The sequence below is a fragment of the Myodes glareolus genome, chromosome 6, assembly GCF_982192425.1.
Source record: "Myodes glareolus chromosome 6, mMyoGla1.1, whole genome shotgun sequence".
Taxonomy (NCBI): domain Eukaryota; kingdom Metazoa; phylum Chordata; class Mammalia; order Rodentia; family Cricetidae; genus Myodes; species Myodes glareolus.
In genome coordinates this window covers 47,908,276-47,935,438 of record NC_142031.1, presented here as the reverse complement: position 1 = coordinate 47,935,438, position 27,163 = coordinate 47,908,276, and the positions used below count along the sequence as shown (strand labels likewise).

The window sequence follows — 27,163 nt, the reverse complement described above, 5'->3', positions numbered from 1 at the left end:
ATGGATAATTTTTCTAACGTGTTCTTGGGTTCGGTTTGCGAGTATTTTGTTGAGGATTTTTGCATCGATGTTCATGAGTGAGATTGGCCTGTAATTCTCTTTCTTGGTTGTGTCTTTGTGTGGTTTTGGTATCAGTGTAACTGTAGCTTCATAAAAAGAGTTTGGCAATGACTCTTCTGTTTCTATTTTGTGAAATACATTAAGGAGCATAGGTATTAGCTCTTCTTGGAAGTTCTGGCGGAATTCTGCATTAAAACCATCTGGTCCTGGGCTTTTTTTGGTAGGGAGGGTTTTGATAACAGCTTCTATTTCTTTGCTACTAACAGGTCTATTTAGATTGTTCACCTGGTCTTGATTTAACTTTGATATATGGTACTTATCTAAAAACAAGTCCATTTCTTGTCCATTTTCCAATTTTGTGGCATACAGGCCTTTGTAGTAAGATCTAATGATTCTCTGAATTTCCTCTATGTCTGTGGTTATGTCCCCCTTTTTCTTTTCTGATCTTATTAATTTGCATGTTCTCTCTCTGCCGTTTGATTAGTTTGGATAGGGGTTTGTCAATCTTGTCGATTTTCTCCAAGAACCAGCTTTTTGTTTCATTGATTCTTTGGATTGTTTTCTGGGTTTCTATTTTGTTAATTTCAGCCCTCAGTTTGATTATTTCCAGTCTTCTACTCCTCCTGGGAGAGTCTGCTTCTTTTTTTTCTAGAGCTTTCAGAGTGTGTTAAGTCTCCAATGTGTGCTTTCTCTGTTTTCTTTAATTGGGCACTTAGTGCTATGAACTTTCCTCTTAGCACTGCTTTCATTGTGTCCCATAGGTTTGAGTATGTTGTGTCTTTATTTTCATTAAATTCAAGGAAGACTTTAATTTCTTTCTTTATTTCTTCCATGACCCAGGTGTGATTCAGTAGTTGACTGTTCAGCTTCCATGAGTTTGTAGGCTTTCTGCGGTTAGAATTGTTGTTGAATTCTAACTTTAATTCATGGTGATCTGACAAGACACAGGTGGTTACTAATATTTTTTTGTATGTGTGGAAGTTTGCTTTGTTACCGAGTATGTGGTCAATTTTCGAGAAGGTTCTATGCGCTGCATAGAAGAAGGTATAATCTTTCCTATTTGGGTGGAATGTCCTATTGATATATGTTAAGTCCATTTAATTCATTACCTCTATTAATTCTCTTATTTCTCTGTTAGGTTTCTGTCTGATTGACCTGTCCATTGGTGAGAGAGGAGTGTTGAAGTCTCCTACTATTAGTGTGTGTGGTTTGATGACTGCCTTGAATTCTAGAAGTTTTTCTTTTACATAAGTGGGTGCTTTTATATTAGGGGCATAGATATTCAGGATTGAGACTTCCTCCTGATGAATTGTTCCTGTTGTGAGTAGAAAATGTCTGTCTCCATCTCTTCTGATTGATTTCAGTTTGACGTCAATTTTGTTGGAAATTAGAATGGCCACACCTGCTTGTTTCTTAGGTCAGTTTGCTTGAAAAACCTTTTCCCAACCCTTTACTCTGAGTAGATGTCTGTCTTTGTGGTTGAGGTGTGTTTCTGGTAAACAGCAGAATGTTGGATCCTGTTTTCGTATCCAATCTCTCAGTCTGTGCCTTTTTATAGGTGAGTTGAGTCCGTTGATGTTAAGTGATATTAATGACCAGTGGTTGTTAACTCCGGTTATTTTTTTTATTTTTATTTTTGTGTAGTAGAGTTTGTGTGTTTCCCTTCTTTGCGTTGTGCTTGTGAAGGGTCGCCAGATGTCTGAGTTATTGTAGGCAATGTTGGCAATGTTAGATTCCTTGGGTTGCGATTTTCCTTCTATTACTTTCTGTAAGGCTGGATTTGTGGCTACATATTGTTTAAATTTGTTTTTATCCTGGAATATTTTGTTTTCTCCATAGATAGTGAACAATAGCTTGGCTGGGTATAGTAGTCTGGGTTTGCATCCATGGTCTCTTAGTTTCTGCAGTACCTCTCTCCAGGACCTTCTGGCTTTTGGTGTAAGTCTGATAGGTTTACCTTTATAAGTCACTTGACCTTTTTCCTTTGCAGCTCTTAATATTCTTTCTTTAATCTGTACATTTTGTGTTTTGATTATTATATGGCGAGGGGATGATTTTTTTTGATCCAGTCTATTCGGCATTCTGTATGCTTCTTGAACCTTCATAGGAATATCGTTCTTTAGGTTGGAAGTTTTCTTCCATAGTTTTGTTGAATATATTTTCTGGGCCCTTGATCTGCAGTTCTTCTTCTTCCTCTACTCCTATTATTCTTAGGTTTGGTCTTTTTATTATGTCCCAGATTTTTTGAATGTTTTGTGATGAGAATTTTTTTGGATTTGCTGTTTTCTTTGATCAGAGCGTTTATTTTCTCTATGGCATCTTCAGAATCTGAGATTCTTTCTTCTATCTCTTGTATTCTATTAGTTATGCTTGATTCTGTTGTCTCTGTTTGTTTACCTAGATTTTCCATAGTTAGCCGACTCTCGGTTAGTGTTTTCTTCATTGCCTCCTTTTCAGTTTTCATTTTTTGAACTGTTTCCATTACCTGTTTGATTGTTTTTTCTTGGTTTCCCAGGGTATCATTTACGGATTTACTCATTTCTTCAAACTTTTTGTTATACTTCTCCATTTCTTTAAGGGAGTTATTCATATCCTGTTTAAGGGACTCTATTGCTTTCATAATTGCACTTTTTTCCCACGTCTTCTGGATTAGGGTGTTCAAGTCCCTCTGTTGTAGGGTCGCTGGGATCTGGTGTTTTCATGTTGTTTTTCAGATTGTTGGAGTAATTCCTGTCTTGGCATCTGCCCATCTCTTCCTTCAAATGTTCTCTAATGGATCTTCTGGTACCGGGTCAGGTTCCCCCCTCTGATGAATCTTCTGCTAGAGGATCAGCGCCCCTTGCTGGCCAGGAATCTTGATGAGCTGACACAGGGCCTACCTTTCCATGGGCAGGCTATTGAAACACAGGAACTCCCTCCTGCCGGGTTGCACTTCCAGCCCAGTCCCAGTGTGCAAGCCAGCTGAGCTGGGTGATTTTATGGCCCCGAGGAGGAAGTGAGGAATAAAGGAAGGAGTTTCTGGGTGAAATGTGGGATGGGCTAGGAGGCCAGAGGGCTTAGCCCCTGCAAAGTGACCAGGGAGTCAAGGGGGACAAGGAATGTCTGAGCTCCTCCTTGCCGGGCTTCTGCCGCGAGTCAGAGCAAACTCACCCCAATGATGTGTATATTTTTAACACAGTGTAAACCATTTAGAGGTTTTCTTCATTTTTGAATCTCTATTTACTGTATATCTCTCTTTTTCTGACCACATGAGTCTTTAATTTGCTAGGCAATATGGCTAGGATTAAAGCCGTGTCTTTGACAGCTGGATCCATCCCATTCCTTAGCTTTCTGAGATTCCAGACTCATGGTGGAGGTACCAGCCAGAGTCATGTTTATTGCCACAACTCTATGGCATCTCAAGGTCCCTGCCAGTAAGCAAGTGAGCTCAGTGTGCTCACAAACCACACTCAAATGCTCTGTAACTGGACCTCCTGCCTGAAAGAGTCAGAGTTTAGGCTTGCAGGATGACCCAGAAAGCCTGCATTTTAAAACACTGTGACTTTTTTCCTGCTTTGGCTGAAAACTAAAAAGCATGTGGTCAGCTTTTCATCAACAGAATTTAAGTGTTTCATGGCAGGACCTCTTCAAAGAGCTGCAAGGTTTTGCTGCTAAAGCTGGGCCAGGAAGACTCTCTTAAATGAGACACATATGCTTCTAGCAAACAGAGCCCACCTGAGAAAATGCTGCTATCCATAAGCCATGCTTTACTCTTCCTCAGGTTTTATGAGGATGCAGTTGTTCACACATTGGGCACCATTTGTTGACTGAGTTTCTGCCCTGCCTAGTTTTCACAGTTGTTAAGTCCCAAAGAAATCACAGAGAGGTCTACATTAGTTAGAAACAGATTGGACCATTAGTTCGGGCTTCTTATTAATTCTTATAACTTATATTAGCCCATTATTCCTGTCTGAGTTAGTCATGTGGCTTGGGTTTTTTTTTTACATTAATCATAAGCAGAACAAAGCACCACACAGTCAGTCAGTATCTAACCACAAGATCATTCCTGTCCTTGAGCAAGTACCTTCTTCTATCAGAATATGCCCTAAGGTTTGGCATTAGTGGTATCCTTTCTAGTAGATAATGTGTTCTTTTCCCATAAACAAAATGCTCTTTCCTGTCAGCATAAACAGAACTTTCTCACAGCCCTCCAAGATACTGGAGCAAGCAGAGCAGGCAAACTTGAACTCAAATGACGTTTTAAGTCAGAATTGACTCTAGATGGAAACTGAGTCACACGTGGGCTCCCACATCTTCTAAACACAGCACACCAACACACATATAAATTCAGAGACTGTGGCATCTTGCACAGGCACCACACAGGTCTGCACTACATGGGGTCCTAGAACTGAGAGAAGTGGACACAGGATTGCAATCCTAACCTGAAAGTTATCTCCGTTTGATAGCCCCTTGCAAAAAAAAAAAATTTAGTTTTCTTCAAGGGAGCCTCACTAGGGAAATAAACCACTCTTAAGGCTAGTTCTCATGCCCTGTAGTAGATAATAAGCACAAAACAATCTAAACAGAATATTCGCAGATTCTTTACATCCATATTATGGCTTGTTCTTTGTGTTTTTGTAAGATTCCTGTGTGTGCAAACATGTGTATTTCTATGTTTGTATGTGTTTCTTGTGCTTTTTCTTTGGCTCTTCTTCTTCTTTATTTTCTTTTCTAATTTATTTGTTTTTGTTTTATCTTAGGGTTGTTTATTGAAGGGGATGTGGGGAAAGAACTTAAAGGAGTACGGGGATGGAAAGCCTAATCAGAATATATTGTATGAAACTAACCTCTTTTCAGTAACAGAGAATAATGTTTTAAAAAGCTGGAGCATGGTGGTAAACACTTTTATCCCAGAGTTGTAGCAGCAGAGACAAAGAATGCCTGGGTTAAAATCTTGCCCTATCTGGTAAGCCCCTTGTCACAGTGAAAGATGCCCTCTCAAAGCTCAAGGAGAATGACATATGAAGAACAAGAGCTAACAACATTGGCCTCTATGTGCACATTCATACATATCCTTAATCTGTGCACACACACACACACATACATACACACATGCATTGTAAAGCATGTATGTAGGTATAAACTATTTCTCTCTGCCAATAACATTTCAGGAAGCATGGATGAATTGAAATACAAGTAGAGAGGTACACAAAATCTTCAGGTAAGAGTCTTTAACTGTAATAAAAAATGGAAAATTGAAACTAACATTATTTCTCTGGATCCAGAGAAATTATAATTAGAAAGCAGAATTAAAACTACAATCAGATGTTTAAGCTATTTTTGCTGACTGAGAGTAGACTAAAAAGTCAGTATCTGCCAGGCAGTGGTGGCACATGCCTTTACACCTAGCACTTTGAAGGCAGAGGCAGGTGAATCTCTGTGAGTTCAAGGCCTGCCTGGTCTACAAGAGCTACTTCCAGGACAGGGTCCAAAGCTACAGAGAAACCCTGTCACAAAAAAAATGTCCTTATAAGCAAGGAGCTTCTTTTGAGTAGCCTCAGCACCAAGGCAACATTTATGATATAAAATAAAAAGGAGAGATTAAGAAAATTCCTGAAGTAGTTTCAACTTACAGTGTACAAAAGACTTAAAGGACTAATAGCACTTGGCAGCAGAAATGTTACAAGAATGTGCATGTGTTATATCACAAAAATTGTATTTAAATATATGAAGGATCTTGATTTGCTACTTGGACTATTAAACAGTTAAAGAAAACTCAGTTTTTTAGAAAAAAATTATTGGGGCTGCTCCAACCTTACTCCTTACAATCATATATACCTCCAGTTCTAGGAAATTCAGTGACCTCTTCTGGCCTTCCTGGGCATCAGGAATGCACACATGCAAACAAGCAGGCATAACCCTCATTCATATAAATTAAAATGAATACATATTTTAAAGAAGAAAAGATACTTTTTTAAAAAAAATCTGGTGGTATTTTGATGGAAAGTTTTTCAGAATATTGAATATTCTGCTATCAGAACTGATTTGTATCAAAGGAGTAATTGTTGGATAGACATTCATCACAAACTTCTGAACACTCAGTGAGACTGGGTCATACATCCATAACAGGACTGCGGTGGATGAGATGATGAAGTCCACCCAGTACATGACCACAAAGAAAACCACTAGCAGCAAGATGGTCTGGGTGGCCTTTTTCTCAGGGGATGCTCTGGGGTGGCTGAAGCTGTGAAGATGCTTACATTGCCTCTGATGTCTGAACAGGATTATTACCATGTATGCACTTGTGGTCAGCATAACTCCTATGAGAAATACATCTCTGGAAGTTGCCACTGTTAAAATCAATCCCTTGATGATGTAGCTCATGGGGAAGAGTGAACAGGATTTAGTGACCTTCATCTGACTGGTCTCACTCACATTGGTAAAACCACCGACATAGATGATCAGGTTGCTATTGAATGACAAATTGAGAGACCAAATATAGAAGAAAGCATAGATTATGTACTTCTTTAGCTTAAGTTTAAAGTTGGCCAAGAAAGAGGTACTGGGACTGATAGTGACAGCCTGGAACACACTCAGGAGGCAAGTGATGCAGATGGAGAGGCCCCTCATCACCCTGCTTATGTAAAACGCTGTCTTGCATATGACATCATTCTCAATGTTCGGTGACTCAAATATGTCTGTATTCCAAGCAACCCCTCCAGTGAGGAGCATTACTGTGTGGATGAAGGTCAGGTGACAGGAGATCAGGTCCATGAGCTTAGGTCTGTGACAGAGGATTATGAAAGTGTAGAAAAGAAGGAGAAACATATTGGCGAGGACTCCAATTCCAACTTGGAAATAAAGGACATTGTTTAACAAGGGCATAAGTGGGAAGTGTAATCATCCAAAAAGCATAGTGGAAGCATATTTCATATACCTAGAAAAATGATAGAGTATACATCAAACTTGTGACTCATTGGTCAATATGTCTATATCATCACTCTATTTTACCTACCCATTCTTGATTTATCTGTCACTTTACTTTTGTAGTTCCAGACTGGACATGACCTATATTTGTATATGCCTTCCGTGTAATTCCTATATACATAGCATATTGTGCATAATAAATGCATTCTCAGCCACATCTTTTACAGAATGCACATTTTGTTTGCCTGTATTACATCTGCAAGCAGCTGTTGGAAGAAATGTGCAACAAAAGCAAGTGTTGCTTCTTGCAAGACTCCATGTTCTTCCAAGAAAAATCACTTTACCCCTTCATTATTATAGTATTTGATTTTAGAACAGTCTTGTTTTATGAATTATTCTGCTCTTTTTATTTTACTTTGAGGAAATAATAATATAACGAACATACAAACATATTAGATCAAGAATCACTTTCATTTTGTTTTACCATAATTAGTGAGTAATGAACAAAATCAGTGTGTCTGCTCAGAGAGAACATGGAGTGATTGTGTGACTTCAGGTGACAAGATACATGGTGTTGGCTGGTGCACTGCCAATGTCAGCAACATTAATAAGTCTTCAGGAATCTTAGAAAGATGAAGACCTTAGCCACCCAAACTAGTTCCATGAGGAGATCTTTATGAAATACATAATGCCAGCAGGATCAAATAGTGACTACATATTAATAAGGTATTAATTCTTAGCTATTACCCAGTACTCTTAAATAATTTAAATACGTAAACTATTCTTTGGAAGTTGAATTTAGCACAGGTAAAACTGGAAGCACAAAGACATAGATTATAACGATCTCACACTAACCAGCCAGGTCCTTTGCAAGGTAGGAGCAGCAGCAGCAGCATCACTATAGAACCTGTGGAGAAGCGGTCAGACCCAGAGCTTGATTACAACTCCCCTGACTTAAGTCTGGGAAAGCTACGAAAATGTTCACTGAAAATGTGTGTGTGTGTGTGTGTGTGTGTGTGTGTGTGTGTGTGTGTGTGTGTGTGAGATATTATTGGACTACTGAGACTAAGAATCAAGCAATAGCATAGTGTATAGCAGTTGTACGAAGAGCCCTTGAGTGAAAACCTGTGAGTTATATCAAATATGTTCGTGTAATAAAATGAACTTTAAGGAAAATGGAGAGTGCATCCACCCTCTGTTTCCCGATTGACTTGATGTGGACCCTGCCTAGTCTGCCAGTGAAGACTTTTAATGTAAATTACTCAAATCAAATGAATGCTCCATAATGTTTCCAAATGTTAACTTATACTTCTCTCTCTCTCTCTCTCTCTCTCTCTCTCTCTCTCTCTCTCTCTCTCTTTCTTTCTTTCTTTCTTTCCTTATTTCTCTCTTTCTTCTTCCTTTCTTTCTTTTTTGCAGTAGATAAACAAAGATTTACTTGATGAATAAGAAGTTAGCAAGGAGGTCTGCATTTCCAGGTTGGGGTAGTGTCTCCAAGAAAGGACCCTGTTTCCTCACCACTTCCAGAAATGATTCTGCTGAGAACCTGAAAAGCTCTACCCAGCTCCCCCCGCCCCTGAGTCCCCGTTCACCTCTAAGGGCCCTGTTTCTATGCATTCAGAGAACAGCTCTAGTTACAGCTAGAGGGAACCCTGACTTCCATGGCTCATTTGGAAGCCCTGCATGGATTTGCATGGAGGCACCATATCCCGAGTCAATAGGGAGGGACATGGCCTTTGTTTTCATTTTTTTTAGTTTATGAAAATCTTCAATTGAAGTTTCCAGAAAGACTCTAAACAGGATAAATGACCTACAGCGGCTGATAGCCAAGGTGAAAGTCTCTGAAAAACGTATTTCTCCAAAGCACATTGCCCCAAGGACGTTATAGAAAAGACAACCTACTGAATGCATTTACCAGATGAGGGCTCTGAGATACAGGAGGGTAGGAGGAGGGCACTGTTCTGGAAGGAGAGAGACTAAGATGGAAATCCTTTACTCTTACATTTCCAGACTACCACTCAGGAGCACATGGTGAGTTGCCTGCTGTCTGGAGGGGATGAAGTGAGAATGAACAGCTGAACCCTCTTAGCATCTTGAACCACCCAACTGCCAGAAGTAGTTCAGAGTGATACCCATGGCCCTGACTTTATTCCCACATGTAGGTGGGTCTTGTATATGTACAGAGTGAATTCCATTTTTCTCCTCAGTGGTTAACCTATGTTAGTTGGGAGGATGTTGGTGAGTTGAAGAAGCATGTTCTGCCACTGGCTCTTCTTTAAGGTTTGTGGTAGGTGCACATATTTTAATATTGTGCTCTATTCTAACCAATTACATTTATATATGTGAAAGTTTTTTTCCTTTTCCATTCTAACACCAGATAAAGGTGTATGGCTTTAGGTTTCTTTCTGTGGTTTTCTCACAGTCCATGGCTGGCATCTGTGTCACCTGTGAATCTTCATCACATCTTTTTTGACATCCCTGCCCTGGAAGCTTCTCATACGCCACACTCTGTTTCTGATCCTCCTCCTCTCACTGATGGAAGATATTGACTTTTGGCAGCATCTATAATGTGTCTGTTTCTTTTTCTTTTTTTTTCTTTTTAGTTGATTTTATTGGTTAACTCATATTTCTAACAATTCATTTATGTGTTCTTGCTATTCTGTACCCATAACTTAATGACAGTTATTTTCTTCATTTTGTTTCATTTTATTGATAATTATATCATAATTCTACATTATCCATTTTCTACTTTAATTTTGTTGTATTTTTCAGAGTTCTAAAGAAGGGGGATCTCACTCTGTAGGTCAAACTGAATTCAAGCTCACAATGCTCCTGCCTTAGCCTTCAAAAGGCTGCAATCACAGGCAGGTACCAACGCACCTACTTTCACTTCCATTTAATCTCCTGTATAAATTAGTAAGTGATATTCAAGCAACATAAAATGGACTTCTGATATTCAGCAGCAAAACTAAATTTACTTGGAATTTGTGAATGTGTAGTTTGTGACTGTTAGAGGAGACTTTTGGTGATTTTGGCTTAAATTGATTTTATACTATTTGAGAATTGCAAATACTTTTCTCACTGCTAATGAAAATATTACATCAGTATCAGTGCACAAAGTTCAATTTACAAAACTTAAAATATTAGAAATAAATTTATTTAATTAAAACATACAAAACTCTTACTGAAATTTCTTTTTACATTTTTGTAAGAATAACCTTACAAAGATTTAATAAATAAGAAAGGTGATATTTCCAGATACTTTTGAAATACGTAGAAAAGATCTGCTTTATTAGAAATCATTGCAGTACAATAAACAAATCTACATTAAAATTTTAATTTTTTTTATAGAATTCTAAGAACATCTTATGTTTTACTCTAGGCCATGAGGTAAAACATTCCTAAGAATTCAAAAGTAAATGCAAAGTTAACAGAATAGAAAATTACTGATAAACACTAAATTAGTTAATATTTCTTCTAAATTCCTGGCTGACGTTTCATATAAATGCATATAGTCAGTAAATCTGAGGAAATTTGTAAAATAAGAAAATACAAAACACAATTCAAATGTATCAATATTATAAATGTACCCAAGAAAACCAATTAATTCGTGTTCCCTGTTTTTAGCCCATTAAGTCATTTCAGGTGTTTTCTTACAGAAATATAAACCTAAAAAACTGCCATTAGCTAGGTGGAATCACGTTTTTAGAATTATTAGAGTATACAATCAGGAGAATCTATAGTCACATATGCTGCTGAAAATATTCCATTTGGGGTCAAATACATCTATTGTAAAAAGTGATTGTTTCATAACATTTTCATTCAGTATATACAATTCATCAGCCATCTTTCACCCTGTTAGCCTTTCCTGTCTCTATCCACACTTCTGATTGGCCCTGTGCTCTTCCCAATATTCCCCTCTACCATCACATACATTATATTCAGAGATCATAGTAAGTGATCATAGTATATTCTTTAATAAATCGTTACACATATGTTTTCATGTAAATAAGCATCAGTTGTGCTAGCTCATGATACAGTGTGGCTCAAAAGTAAAATTCTAAGCAGAGAATTCTCTAATCATTTATTACAGAAAACCCTAACCCATTTCAACACCTACTTAGAGCTTCCTATTAATGAATAGAAGCACACTCACCCGGCCGGGCCTTTGATAAACATCCACATAGAATGAGGCTCTAAGAAGCAGTTATAAGGAAGAAATGTCATCTGCTCATCTCTCTCTGGACGCATAATTTTCATGTCATCTGGAAAAGGGAAGTTCTGATCTATATGTTGTTAGAAAGTGCAATCATCAAACGGGAAAGTGAACTTTCCTAATTCCAGGAAAATAGTGCAGTAGGAACAGCTGAGCTCTGGATTTCCCATGTGAGAACTGTTCCACCAAGGCCATATGTGTCTGTGTAGATTAGCTGCTCTCAAGCCTTCTGAACAAAACATAACAGGTAAAATTGCTTTCAACAAAAGCAGACAAACATTTCAGATTCCCCCAAGGTATCCTTCCTGTTTCCAAAACTTTCCTGATAGTCTTCATACTTCCTTCAGGGACTCACCTAGAAAGTAATAACACTTTTGCTAAAATTAAGAAACTGTCACCTCCTCCAAATACACTTAGGAAAAGTAATCCTTCTTACACAGAGTACAGAGAGGAGGTGATGTAACAGTACTATCAGCAAAAGCAGGCTGTGGGGCTAGGGACATAGCTCAGCTGATAGACTGCATGCCTAGAAAGTCTGAATCCCTGAGTTTGGAGCCCAGTGCCACATTATCCAACATTGTAATGGACATATATATATATATATATATATATATATATATATATATATATATACATATTTACTACACTGAGAAAGCAAAGGTGGAAGATCAGAAATTCAATGTTGTCTGCCCCACTTCAAAGTTAGTGGGCGATCATGCTGCATTTTCCCTGCCAAAACACTTCCTTCCTCTACAGTTTAGGCATGAACCTCCAGGCTCCATTTGTTGACTGTTCTTCTATTCCTACTCCTTAGCCTCCTCTGGTGAGAGTGTACTCAAAGGATTGTTTATATCATACACTCAGAAGTAGAAACCAATAGAGTCTTGTTTTTAACACATAACTGTCAATGACCCCTTCTTATAATTTATCATAAAGTATACTTCAGCCCTAATTATGACTGTCATCTTGGTTATTCTCTTAACTCAGATCCATCTGATTTTTAAATGGTGACATTTGGGTGGACAAGATAGATCCGTGGGTAAAGGCATCTTGCACCAGGTCTCATCACTGGCATGCAATCCCAAGAACCCACATAGTAGAAAGAGAGAACTTCCACAAGTGAATCTCTGACCTCCATATACACAGTATTGCATCAATGTGCACACTTAGTAAATAGATATTAAAAAAAAACAAAAAGAGTGACTTTTATTTTGTAAATGTACATATCTTCTTATAGACTAACAGCTCTCAGAACAAAGTGGAGAGAGGCTGAGGAAAGGGAAAGACTGTAGCAAGCATCCTTGTTGAATTGTTTTTGGATCACCAGTTCCCAAATAATGACATTGAGACTTCTTATTCATTATGAAATATTGGCCTTTAGCTTAGGCTTGTCCTCAACTAGCTCTTTTGGCCAAATTAACCTACTTTTGATAATCTACACACTGTCACATGGATTTGTGCCTTTCCTCAGTATGGCAAGCCTAACTTTCTCCAAACCTGATGACAACAATCGTGGGATCCTCCTAATCTCTCTCTCTTTTTTGGGAAGACCTGTCTATTCTCTCCTGCCTAACTATTGGCCATTTAGCTCCTCATTAAGCCAATCAGAAGGTGTTCTAGGCAAAGACACACATATACAGTATAAAAAAATACTCCACATTAAATACATTTTAACATTGTGGCAGAAATTTATGATTTTTATGTAAATTTTTAACTTTTCCACAAGTAACATGTCTACAAAATTTATTCTATAAGAGTACATGAATTTGAGTGCGGATGAGGGGACTCAGGAGAAATTGGAAGAATCAATGAACAGAGTGTTGATGTTTTGAAATGATAATCAAGACTAAAAAGCCCTTAGCAAAACTGCAATAAAGATAAGACCCAAATTAAGAAAATTAAAGGTGAAACATAGTCATTAGAACAGAGATGAAATTTCGAAAACCATAAAGAAATACATTTAAAATACATATTTCACTAAATCGAAAATTATGAGACCTCTACCTACAACACAACTAATCTCTAGATTTCCTCCATAACCTACCTACCTCATCCTACCTACACAATTCTTTGTGCCACCCCCCCCCCTCCCAATAACCCACTCCATACCCAGAGTTCCCATATGTTTCACCAAGGTATATCTTGGTGAGCACCCAAGCTCCTTATCCACACCCTTTCTATAATCTAACAAATTTAGGCTGGGTCCTATAAACAATGTATCAGCCTAGTCTGGCCTTCAATGCACAGGAGCTCTAGAATTGGACCACAGTTTGCCTTACCATCTTCCTGCCCAGCTCCAGCACTCTACAATGTCATATCCAGGCTTTCAACTCAGACCAATTATTGGAGTAATATAGAAAATGTTGTGAGTTTGGTTTATAGAAACAGTTAACACTTTTAGTAGATAGACCTTAATTGGCCATCCTCTTCAGACCATGGAAGACAATAGTGCTGAGAGAAATTTGGACAATGGAGGCTCCAGTCTCAGAGGTTTCAGAGGAAACGAATATTAGTAAATAGCCTACAGACCATTCTTGTAATATTTTGGCAAAGAATGTGCTTAGTTTCTGCCTTGTCTTGAGAATCTGCCTGAGGCTAAAGTAGAGAGTTTTAGGATTAATGTCTTTGGCCAAAGATATTTCAAGACATCTTAGTATTGACTGTGTCAGGTAGTTATAAGTGACAATTATTATGAAGATCTACATTGAAAAGGAGCAAACAGGACAAAGATAAAATGTACAGTTTGAGGAGAAAAAGAGAACCTTTAAATGTAATATTGGAACCAAGTCTTAAGGAAACATTTAATGAAGAGCCTAATGCTAAATGGAATAAAGAGAGTGGTGTAGTGATATTCATCTGTATTTTAATAAATAAAGCTTGCCAAAAGATTTGAGAGTAACACAGCTCCACTAGTCAGCCTTACAGACCAGGCAGTGATGACGCAAACGGTCATCCCATTAGACACACTAGCTCTCATAGAAACTGGGTAGTAGTCATGCATACCATTAATCCCAGCCCTAGAGAGACATTTAAGACTGGAGGAGACCGTTCTCCCACAGTCTTATCTGAGATTCCTGAAGGTGGGATTGATCACCATTTCTGACTCAAGTAGAGGTAAGAGCCAGTGGCTAGCTGTTTTGCTTTTCTGACTTCAGGTTGAACCCCAACATCTATCTCTGTATTTTTATTAATCATGCTACAGAGTGGCAAGCCCCCACACTGCTAATGCTGAAACCAGTGGAAAGGAAAGGCCTGAGGGATTTTTTGGCCTAAACAACAAATATGACTTTGATCAACTGATTCTGGATCGAGTCAATAACGATACTGGAAAGGAATTGTGGAATCTTTATCTACTGTGAAGGAAAGCCTGGTGTAACTTTCCCAACCTAAAGAAAGAAATGCCTGTGAAGATACAAGAAGCTTATAGAACACCAAATAGACTGGATCAAAAAAATCGCCAAAACACATAATAATCAAAACAGTTAATATAAAGAATAAAGAAAAAATATTAATAACTTCAAAAAAGGCCAAGTAACATATAAAGGCAGACCTATCAGAACTATACCTGATTTCTCAATGGAAATAATGAAAGCCTGAAGGTCCTGGTCAAGCGTTATATAGACATTAAAAGACCATGGATGCCAGCCCAGACTATTATACCCAGCAAAACTTTCAATCATCATAGAAGGACAAAATAAGATATTACATGACAGAACCAAATTCAACCAAAACCTAGCCACAAACACAGCTATACTTAAAGTACTAGAAGGAAAACTCCAATTCAAGAAAGTTGGCTACATCAGCAAAAAAACAAACAATAGATGATTTCACAGCAGAAAATCCCAAAGAAGGGAAAAACAAACACAATAACATCATCAACAACAAAAACTGAAATAACAGGAGCTGACAATCACTAGTCATTAACATCCCTTTATGTAAATGGACTAAACTCAGCTATAAAAATATACAGGTTAACATATTGGTTATGAAAACATAATGCAAACTAAATAAGGTTTCAAACTAACCTCAATCAAAACAGACAAAATAGTACATTTGATACTAGACACAGGAAAAAATCCGTCAAGAGAAAATATCAATACTGAACATCTATGCACTGAATAAAAGGTCAGCCTCTTATGTGAAAGCTTAAATCACACACCAAACCCCAGACACTAATAGTGGGAGACTTCAACACGTCACTCTCATCACTGGACAGGTCTATCAGACAGAAAATTAACAGAGAAATAAGGGAACTAATAGATTTTATGAATCAAATGGACTTAACTGATATCTATAGAACATTCCATCCACACATAAAAGAATATACCTTCTTCTCAGCACCTCATAGAACCTTCACTAAAATTTACGCTGTTATAAAAAAAAAAACCTCTCAACCAAAAAAGCCCAGGACCAGAAGGTTTTAAAGCAGAATTTTACCAGAACTTCCAAGAAGAGGTAATACCTATACTCCTTAATGTGTTTCACAAAATAGAAACAGAAGAGTCATTGCCAAACTCCTTTTATGAAGTTACAGTTACCTTTATACCAAAACCACACAAAGACTAATCCAAGATAGAAAATTACAGACCAATCTCACTCAGGAACATCAATACAAAAATTCTCAATAAAATACTGGCAAACTGAATTCAAGAACACATCAAAAAAATCATCCATCATGATCAAGTAGGCTTCATCCCAGAGATGCAGGGCTGGTTCAACATACAAAAATCTATTATATAATCCATCATATAATAAACTGAACGAGGACTGGAGAGATGGCTCAGAGGTTAAGAGCATTGCCTGCTCTTCCAAAGGTACTGAGTTCAATTCCCAGCAACCACATGGTGACTCAAAACCATCTGTAATGGGGTCTGGTGCCCTCTTCTGGCCTGCAGGCACACATTAAGGCAGAACACACAGTATAATAAATAAATAAATAAATATTAAAAATAAATAAATAAACTGAAGGAAAAAACATATGATCATTTCATTACATGCTGAAAAAGTATTTGACAAAATTCAACACCCCTTTATGACAAAGATCTTGGAGAGATCAGGAATACAAGGTTCATTCCTAAATATAATAAAAGCAATATACAGCAAGCCAACAGCTACCATCAAATTGAATGGAGAGAAACTCAAAGCCATTCCACTAAAATCAGGAACAAGACAAGGCTGCCCACTCTCTCCATACCGCTTCAATATAGTGCCTGAAGTTCTAGCAATAGCAATAAGACAACATAAGGATATCAAGGGGATCCGAATTGGAAAGGAAGAAGTCAAACTTTTGTTATTTGCAGATGATATGATAGTGTACATAAGCAACCCCAAAAACTCTACCAAAGAACTTCTACAGCTGATAAATACCTTTAGTAATGTGGCAGGATACAAGATCAACTCCAAAAAATCAGTTGCTCTCCTATATACAAAAATCAAAGAAGCAGAGAGGGAAATCAGAGAAACATCACCTTTCACGATAGCCACAAATAGCATAATGTATCTTAGGGTAACTTGTCCCACGCTACCGTCTCGCCAGCAAGAACCACGCGGGACACTAGGATTCTTCTGCAGAAAAGATTTAATGCTTCTTGAGAGAGAGAGAGCATAAGCTTCCAAAGCGGAGACCCAGGACAAGGGGAACCCAGCCCTTATGTAGGAAACAGTCCTCGCTTCGGACGTGTCACTCTTGGATTGGTTCGCTGCCCATTATTCCAGATGGTGCCTCGGGAGTAGGTGGGGATGCAGTAGTGGAAAGTTACCAAGCACGTGTGCGTTATCTTGTTCACCTGGCGGTGAAACCGGATGTCAGCACCATCTTATAATGGAGTATGTGGTTGCAGTCCTCCACAGTAACTCTCACCAAGGAAGTGAAAGATCTATTTGACAAGAACTTTAAGTCTTTGAAGTAAGAAACTGAAGAGGATACCAGAAAATGTAAGGAACTCCCATGCGTTTGAATTGGGAAGATCAAAATACTAAAAATGGCAATTCTACCAAAAGCAATCTATAGAATCGAAGACCCGGATATTAACCCACAAACCTATGAACACCTGATTTTCGACAAAGAAGCTAAAATCATACACTGGAAGAAAAAAAGAATCTTTAACAAATGGTGCTGGCATAACTGGATGTCAACCTGGAGAAGAATGAAAATAGATCCATATCTATCACCATGCACAAAACTCAAGTCTAAATGGATTAAAGACCTCAATATTAATCTGACCACACTGAACCTGAGTGAAGAGAAAATGGGAAGTATTCTGCAACACATGAGCACAGAAGATGATTTCCTACGTAGAACCCCAGTAGCACTGACAATAAGAGCAACAATGAGTAAATGGGACCTTCTGAAACTGAGAAGCTTCTGTAATGTAAAGGACACTGTCATTAAGACAAAAAGGCAACCTACTGATGGGAGAAGATCTTCACCAACTCTGCATCAGACAAAGGTCTGATCTCCAAAATATATATAAAAAAACTCAAGAAACTAGACATTAAAACTCTAATTAACCCAATTTAAAAATGGGGTACTAAACTGAACAGAGAATTCTCAACAGAAAAGTTCAAATAGCCTAAAGATACTTAAGATCATGTTCAACCTCCTTAGCAATCAGGGAAATACAAATCAAAACAACTTTGAGATACCATCTTACACCTGTCAGAATGGCTAAAATCAAAAACACCAATGATAGTATTAGTGGAGAGGATGTGGAGTAAGGGGAACACTCATCCATTGTTGGTGGGAGTGCAAACTTGTGCAACCACTTTGGAAATCAGTGTGGCGGTTTTTCAGGAAACTGTGAGTCAACCTACCTCAGGAAACAGCAATACCACTCTTGGGAATATACCCAAGAGATGCCCAATCATACTACAAAAGCATTTGTTCAACTATGTTCATAGCAGCAATATTTGTAATAGCCAGAATCTAGGAAATAACCTAGGTTCCTCTCAATAGAAGAATGGATAAAGAAGGTATGGCACATATGCACTTTAGAATTTTACTCAGTGGTAAAAAACAATGGCATCTTGAATTTCACATGCAAATGGATGGAAATAGAAAACACTATCCTGAGTGGGGTAACCCAGACCCAAAAAGATGAATATAGTATGTCCTCACACATAAGCGGATTCTAGCCATAATTAAAGAACATTGAGCCTATAGTTCGTGATCCTAGAGAAGCAAAATAAGAAGGTGAACTCAAAGAAAAACATATAGCTATCCTCCTGGATATTGGAAGTAGACAGGATTGCTAGGCAAAAATTGAGAAATTGGGGGTGGGAGTAGGATGGGGGAAGGGGAGAGGGAGAGAAAGAAGTGAGAAGGGGAAGATAGGAAGAGCTTGGGAGAATGGGATGGTTGGGATGGAGGAAGGGTGGATATGGGAACAGGGAAGTAGATATCTTAATTAAGGGAGCCATTTCAGGGTTGGCAAGAGACTTGGCTTTAGAGGGGTTCCCAGGTGTCCAAGGAGATATCTCCAGCTTGTTCCTTGGGCTGCTAAGGAGAGGGTATCTGAACTGGCCCTATTCTATAGCCACACTGATGAATATCTTGCGTATCACCATAGAACCTTCATCTGGAGATGGATGGAGATAGAGACAGAGACCCACACTGGAGCACTAGACTAAGCTCCCAAGGTCCAAATGAGGAGCAGAAGGAGGGAGAACATGAGCAAGGAAGTCAGGGCATGAGGGGTGAGCCCACCTACTGAGACTGAAGGGCTGATCTAATGGGAGCTCACCAAGGCCAGCTGGACTGGGACTGGTGGAGCATGTCATCAAACTGGACTCTCTGAACATGGCTGACCATGAGGGCTGACTGAGAAGCCAAGGATAATGGCACTGGGTTTTGATTCTACTGCATGGACTGGCTTTGTGGGAGCCTAGTCTGTTTGGAAGCTCACCTTCCTAGACCTGGATGGAGCGGGGAGGACCTTGGACTTCCCACAGGGCAGGGAACCCTGACTGCTCTTAGGACTGGAGAAGGAGGAGAAGTGGGGGAAGTGGGAGAGAAATGGGAGGAGGGAAGAAGTGGAAATTTGTATTAAATAAATAAATTTAAAAAACCAAATTGGATGGCTTCATGTAGAAGAATGAAAAATTTATTCATAGTTATCACACTGCACATAATTCAACTTCAAAACGATCAAAGACCTCAACATATGGATAGATACACTAAATCTCATAGAAGAGAAAGTGGAGAATAGCCTTGAACTCATTGGTACAGGGAAAAACATTCTGAAGAGAACACTTTAGCACAGGAACTAAAATCAAAAATTAATAAATGTAACCTCACGAAACTGAAAACCCTCTGCATGGCAAAGGACACCATCATTCAGACAAATCAGAAGGCTACAGAATAGGAAAAGACGTTTACCAACTACATATCTGATAGAGGATTAATATGAAAAGAACTTAAAAATAGACATCTAGAAAACAGCCCTATTTAAAAGTGGGGTACAGAGAACTCTCAAAAAGAAAATAAAAGTCTGATAATCACTAAATAACCTCTCAATAGCCTTAGCTATCAGGGAACTGAAAATCAAAACTACTTTGAGATTTCATCTTACACCATCAGAATGCCCAAGATCGAAAAAACAAATGAGAACTCATGATTGGGAAGTTGTGGAGTAAGGGGATCACTTCTGCACTGCTATTAGGAGTGTAAACTTGTATATCTGATGCAGGATTTTCCTCTGTATGCTGTGAATATGTTTTATTATTTTTAGTTAATGAATAAAGCGGTTTCAGCCTCTGGCTTAGCAGAGCAAAGCCTGGCAGGAAATATGAATCCAGATATACAGAGAGTAGGTGTAGTCAAGAAGTTAAGAGGATGTCAAGTGGCTGCTGAATGAGGAAGCACGGCTGCTGGAACCTTTCCAGTAAGTCACAGCCTTATGGTGATACATAGATTAATAGAAATGTGTTGATTTAAGAGGTCAGAGTTAGTTAAAAAGAAGCCTAAGCTAATAGGTCAAGTATTACTGTAATTAATATAGTTTCTCTGTGATAATATGGGTCAGGTCAGGCAGGAAACGAATAAGCAGTGTCTGTCTACATATATCCACTATGAGAATTGGTGTGTCAGTTACTCACAAAGCTGGGAAGAGATCCAGCTATACCGCTATTGGCCTTATACCAAAAGGAAACTTCATCCTATTACAGAAACACTTGCTTAACCATGTTCATTGCTGATCTATTTGTAAAATCCTAAATTGGAAAAAACCTAACTGTGCACCAATGGATGAATGAATAAAAAATGTTGTATATTTACACACTGGAATATTACTCAGTCATTAAAAATAATGAAATTTTCAGGTAAATGGATAAACCTGAAAAAAATGATTCTTGGTGTGGTGTGGGAGAATTATCAGTATTCTGTCAATTATATTTTAATAAAACGCTGATTAGCCAGGCAGGAAATATAGGCGGGTAAACCAGACAGGAAGAAGAGGTGATGCAATGAGAACAGGAGAATTCTGGGAAGCAGGAAGCCCATTCCTCCATTCCTGTCCAGATCACTGAAGAAGCAACATGTGAGCTGACAGCTGGAAAAGGTACTGAGCCACATGGCTAACATGGACAAGACTTATGGGTTACCGTAAGATGTAAGAATTAGTTAACAAGAAGCCTGAGCTAATGGGCCAATCAGTTTATAACCAAATGTAGACTGTGTGTGAATCTCTTTGGGGTATGCCGGTTGTGGGGTGCTGGGTGGGACAGATACACCAACAAGTCAGCCCCTCATGTTACATGGGTGAGGTAAGCTAAATCAAGAAATACAAACACAATATACATTTGTTTATTTGTGCATTTTAGATCTTATGTCATTGATAAGCTAGCTACAATCTATATAACCACAGAAGTTGAGTATAGAGTAAGGGAATAGAGAGAATGGATGGATTTCCTTTGGAAGGAAATATATAGTAGATGATGCTGGATGGATTGATGGGGGAGTTGAAATTGGAGAATTAAATGGGGATAGGGAAGAAAGAGTGGGAAAAGAAAGGGAATGTGGATGAAGACAAGTAAAACTAACAAACCATTGACAGGTTGTATCGGAATGTAATACAGTAAAAACTTACATATATATCTGAAGGTGACCTAAATTAAATCACCAAATAACAGGGGAGACAGAGCCACAACTGAATATCATTATTGGCCAAATGTAGATTCAAGATCCAGGAATAGGTTATATCTAATTGAGTTGTTGGACAAATGGGTGTTAAAAGATATTTCTTACCTGCCCTTTCCTACAGCCATTTAATCACAAAGAAACATACAGAAGTCTACACAAATTATAAACTGATTTGTCTAAAAGCTCAGACTTCTTATTAACTCTTATAACTTATAGTTCTTGTCTGTGTTAGCCACGTGACTTTGTACCTTTTTCAGCAAGGTAGTCACATCTAGCTTCTTTTGTGTCTGGCTTCCACTGTGCCTGGGTGATGACTGCAGACTGCCTCTTTTCTTTTTCCAAGGTTCTCCTGTTCTCCTTGCCCTGCTTCTATTTCCTGCCTGATAGCCCCTCCTCTACTGCCTGCATGGATACTAGCCAATCAGGATTTTATTAAACAAGTACAAGAAACAAATCATTGCAGAGTAAAACCATTGACCCATAGCAAATGGGCCACATGGAAACCCCCCAAAACCCGGGATATCACCAAGCCTATTTATTGATTGCTCCCCACAAATTGGGGGTAAGGCTTTTTGCTGAAGACAATACCCTGCACAAATCATTGAATATAGAAAATTTGAGTTGGTGCCTATCCAGAACCTTCACCCTATGGTTTAGTGTTCATCATTCTGGAGGGTGCTCTGTACATCAACCCAGCTACAAACCCTTCAAGCTACAGTGGCCTGCCTGCCTCCGAGATATGCTCCTGCAATAGTGACACAAAGCTTGTGTGAACAATCAACCAACATCTGATTGGATTTAAAGCATGCACTCCATGGGATTAAACCCATACCTGACACTGCTTGGGTGGATAAAAACCTGAGATCAGATAGGCCAGAAGCCTAGGGGAAAACCAAATATAGCAGAATTTCTACATTCTGCTTTATTAAAATGACTCCATCATCACAGAAGCTTCCTCTGGGAGCGCATGGGAACAAATATGGAGATTCACATACAGATAATATACAGAATGAGACTTCAAAACACTCAGTTCTACACGGGATATCTCCCTCAAATCTTTCCCCTCAGGACTCATGAAACTCTGTGGAAGAGGAGGTGAAAAGAACTTCAGAGCCAGAGGGACTGAGGACACCAAGAAAACAAGGTCTTCTTATCAGAAATTGCTCCAACAAAATCAGGTGAGGGATTCAGGGTAGGGCACGAAGATTAAGGAAATGTCAGACTGAAAGACATTAAGACAGAAAACATAAGATAGATTTGGGGGACTGCCAGCTTACTTTGCACAGAAGCCAAGTTTACTTCAGAGCCTGCTTATATGCAAAAGCAGAACAAAGCACAGTGTAGACGGTCAGTCAGTATCTAACCACAAGACCATTTCTGTCCTGTTATAAGCAGTTTCAAATTCCATCTTGAAGTTCCTAAGGTTATACATCAGTAATATGTATATAGTAATATATACATATAATATAATATATATAACATTCTTCTAGATAGAGTGTCCTCTTCTGATGGGCAAAATGCTCTTTCCCATGGACTTAATCAGAACTTTCTCAAAACCCTCAAGGAAGTTGGAACAAGCAGAGCAGCCAAGCTTAAACTCAAATGACATTTTATGTCAGAATTGACTCCAAATGAAAACTGAGTCACACGTGGGCTCCCACACCTTCTAAACACAGCACACCAACACATATATAAATTCAGAGACTATGGCAGCATGCACAGGCACCACACATAGGATCCTAGAGCTGAGAAAAGTGGACACAGGAACTCAATCCTAACCTGGAAGCTATCTCCATTTGATAGCCCCTGGCAAATGACAAATTAGTTTTCTTCAAGGGAGCCTCACTAGGGAAATAAACCACTCTTAAGCCTAGTTCTCATGCCCTGTAGTAGATAATCAGCAAAATAATCTAAATGGAATATTTGTAGATCCTTTACATCTATATTGTGACTGTTGTTTTTTCAGTTTTTATAAGATTCCTGTCTTGCAAATGTGTGTGTTTCTATATCTGTATGTGTCTCTTGTGCTTTTTTCTTTCTTTTTTTTAGTTCTTTAATTTTATTTTTTTCCATTCAAAAATTTACACTTCCTCCCCTCCTCCCATTACCCTCCCTTAAGAGAGGGCAGGGAAACCTGCCCAGTGGGAAGTCCAAGGCCCTTCCCCCTACACCCAGGCCTAGGAAGCTTTGCATCCAAATAGACAAGGGTCACAAAAAACCAGTGCTTGCTGTAGAAACAAGTCCCAGTGCCTTTATCAATGGCTTCTCAGTCAGTCTCCATTGTCAGCTACATTCAGAGAGTCCAGTTTGATCACATGCTTGTTCAGTTCCAGTCCAGCTGGATTTGGTGAGCTTACATTAGAACAGGAACACTGTCTCAGTGGCTGGACCGACCCCTCGTGGTCCTGACTTTCTTGCTCATCTTCTCCCTCCTTCTGCTCTTCTGACCTTGGGAGCTCATTCCATTGCTCTGATGAGGGTCTCTGTCTCTATCTCCATCTGTCACTGGACGAAGGTTCTATGGTGATATTCGCGATAATCATCAGCGTAATAGTGGAAAAAGGCCAGTTCAGGCACCCTCTTCTCTGATGCCCAAGGACCTAGCTGGGGACATCCTATGAACACCTGGGATCCCCCGTTGACTCTTGCCAACCCTAAAATGGCTCCCATAATGTAGATATCTTCTTCCCTGCTCCTATATCCGCCCTTCCTCCATCTATACCTTCCCACTCTCTCAAGCTCTCCCCAGCCTTTGTCTTCTCCTTTCTCTCTCCCCCTCTTCTCTTCCCCCAGCCCTGGCCCCATTCCTACTCCCACCTCCATGCTCCCAACTTTTGCCCGGCAATCCTGTTTGTTTCCAATTTTGAGGAGGATCTATATATGTTTTTCTTCCTACTGAATGGGAGAAGATCTTCACCAACACCGCATCAGAGAAAAGTTTGATCTCCAAAATATATAAAGAACCCAAGAAACTGGACATTAAAATTCTAATTAACCCAATTTAAAAATGCGGTACTGAAATAAAAAGAGAATTCTCAACAGAAGAAGTTCAAATAGCCAAAAGATACTTAAGATCATATTCAACCTCCTTAGCAATCAGGGAAATACAAATCAAAACAACTTTGAGATACCATCTTACACCTGTCAGAATGGCTAAAATCAAAACACCAATGATAGCCTTTGCTGGAGAGGATGTGGAGTGAGGGGAACACTCATCCATTGCTGGTGGGAATGCAGACTTGTGCAACCACTTTGGAAATCAGTGTGGCAGTATTTCAGGAAATTGGAAATCAACATACCTCAGGAAACAGCAATACCACACTTGGGAATATACCCAAGAGATGCCCAATCATACTACAACAGTATTTGTTCAACTATGTTCATAGCAGCATTATTTATAATAGCCAGAACCTGGAAACAACCTCGATGCCTCTCAATGGAAGAATGGATAAAGAAAGTGTGAAATATATACACATTAGAGTACTACTCAGTGATTTAAAAAAAATGACATCTTGAATTTTGCATGCACATGGATGGAAATAGAAAACACTATCCTGAGTGAGATAACTCAGACCCAAAAAGATGAATATGGTATGTACTCATTCTTGTGCTTTTTCTTTGACTCTTTTCTTCTTTTTTTCTATTGTGATTTAACTACAATCAGATATTTAAACAATTATTGACAACTGAGAGTAGATTAAAATATTTTCAAAAGAAAAACTTAAAAAGTCAGTAACAGCGCCAGTCGGTGGTGACATATGCCTTTAATCGCAGCACTTAGGAGTCAGAGGCAGGTGAACCTCTGTGAGTTCAGGGCCTGCCTTGTCTACAAGAGCTAGTTCTAGGACAGGCCCCAAAGCTACAGAGAAACCCTTTCTTAAAAGATAGAAAGCAAGAAAGCAAGAAAGCAAGCAAGCAAGCAAGCAAGCAAGCAAGAAAGAAAGAAAGAAAGAGAACAGAATCACCAAGCAGCTTCATTTGAGTAGCCACAGAATCAAGGGTACATTTATGATATAAAGTAAAAAGAAGAGAATGAGAAAATTCCTGTATAAATTTCAACTTTATGGTATACAATGAACTTAAAGGACTCTATAGCACTTGGCAGCAGAAATGTCACAAGGATGTGTATGTGGTATATGACAAAATTGTATTTAAATAGATGAAGAATCTTGATTTGCTGCTTGGACTATTAAACAGTTAATGAAAAGTTTGTTTTTTAGACAAAAATTATTGGTGCTACACCAGCATCATTCCCTCCAACCATCTGCGTCTCCAGGTCCAGGGAATTCAATGACCTCTTCTGAACGCCCTGGGAACAAAAAATTCATACGTGCACACAAGATGGAACAACACTCTCCATATAAATTAAAATAAATACATTTTAAAGAAAGAATAAATTTTTTTTACAAAATCTGGTGGTATTTTGACCAAATGTTTTTCAGTATATTGATTATTCTGTTATCAGAACTGATTTGTACCAAAGGAGTAATTGTGGGATAAACATTCATCACAAGCTTCTGAACACTCTGGATGACTGGGTCATACATCCATAACAGGACTGCAGTGGACGAGATGATGAAGTCCACCCAGTACATGACCACAAAGAAAGTCACCAGCAGCAAGATGGTCTGGGTGGCCCTTTTCTCAGGGGATGCTCTGGGGTGGCTGAAGCTGTGAAGATGCTTACATTGCCTCTGATGTCTGAACAAGATAAGCACCATGTATGCACTAGAGGCCAGCATAACTCCTACAAGAAATATATCCATGGAGGCTGTCACTGTTAAAGTCGGTGCCTTGATGATGTAGTTCAGGGGGAAGAGTGAGCAGGATTTAGTGACTTTCATCTGATTGGTCTCACTCACATTGGTAAAACCACCAACATAGATGATCAGGTTGCTATTGAATGACAAATTGAGAGACCAAATATAGAAGAAAGCATAGATTATGTACTTCTTTAGCTTAAGTTTAAAGTTGGCCAAGAAAGAGGTACTGGGACTGATAGTGACAGCCTGGAACACACTCAGGAGGCAGGTGATGCAGATGGAGAGGCCTCTCATCACCCTGCTTATGTAAAACGCTGTCTTGCATTTGATGTCATTCTCAATGTTCAGTGACTCAAATACGTTTTTAACCCAAACAACCCCTCCAGTGAGGAGCATTACTGTGTGGATGAAGGTCAGTTGACAAGAGATCAGATCCATGGGCTTAGGTCTGTGACATAGGATTATGAAAGTGTAGAAAACAAGAAGAAACATATTGGCAAGGACCCCAAGTCCATTTTGGAAATAAAAGACATTGTTTAACAAGGACATGAGTGGGAAGTGTAATCATCCGGATACACAGTGGAAGCATATTTCATATACCTAAAAAATAAGAGAGTATACATCAAACTTGTGACTTGGGTCAATATGTCGATATCATCACTCTCTTTTACCTGCCCATTCTTGATTTATATATCACTTTACTTTTGTTGTTTCATACAGGACCCTCTGTATAATTCCTGTATATATAGCATATTGTGCATAATAAATACATTGTCAGATACATCCTATACAGAATTCACACTTTGTGTTCCTGTATTGCATCTGGGCCTCATGTCTTATAAATCCAAATCTACTGATTTATACTGCTTTATTTTGTAATTGAAACCTAAAGCAGTCTCCTCTCCATTGTCTCCTACCACCACCGCCATCCTTGCCAAGGTTCTATTTTGCTTTCCTGGTATCTGTAGTTACTACAGGCTAGATATTCAAATCTGCAGATGTGGAGCTATAAGCCTCCAAAAGAGAACATACCACACTAAAACAAATACTATTTGCAACACATTGTGACAAACATAAACT

The 27,163-nt window shown here is 38.8% G+C and overlaps 2 protein-coding genes across 2 annotated transcripts; both read right to left on the bottom strand.

Moving 5' to 3' along the window:
- Window positions 1–5,991: 5,991 nt before the first annotated feature.
- LOC125403989 (vomeronasal type-1 receptor 48-like) lies at window positions 5,992–6,933 on the bottom strand. The gene has a single exon (XM_048439620.3). It carries the CDS (start codon window positions 6,922–6,924, stop codon window positions 5,992–5,994), a length of 933 nt encoding a protein of 310 aa, XP_048295577.3. The 5' UTR covers window positions 6,925–6,933.
- An 18,790-nt stretch (window positions 6,934–25,723) lies between these two features.
- On the bottom strand, window positions 25,724–26,632 carry LOC125403990 (vomeronasal type-1 receptor 100-like). The gene has a single exon (XM_048439621.3). It carries the CDS (start codon window positions 26,630–26,632, stop codon window positions 25,724–25,726), a length of 909 nt encoding a protein of 302 aa, XP_048295578.3.
- Window positions 26,633–27,163: the final 531 nt, after the last annotated feature.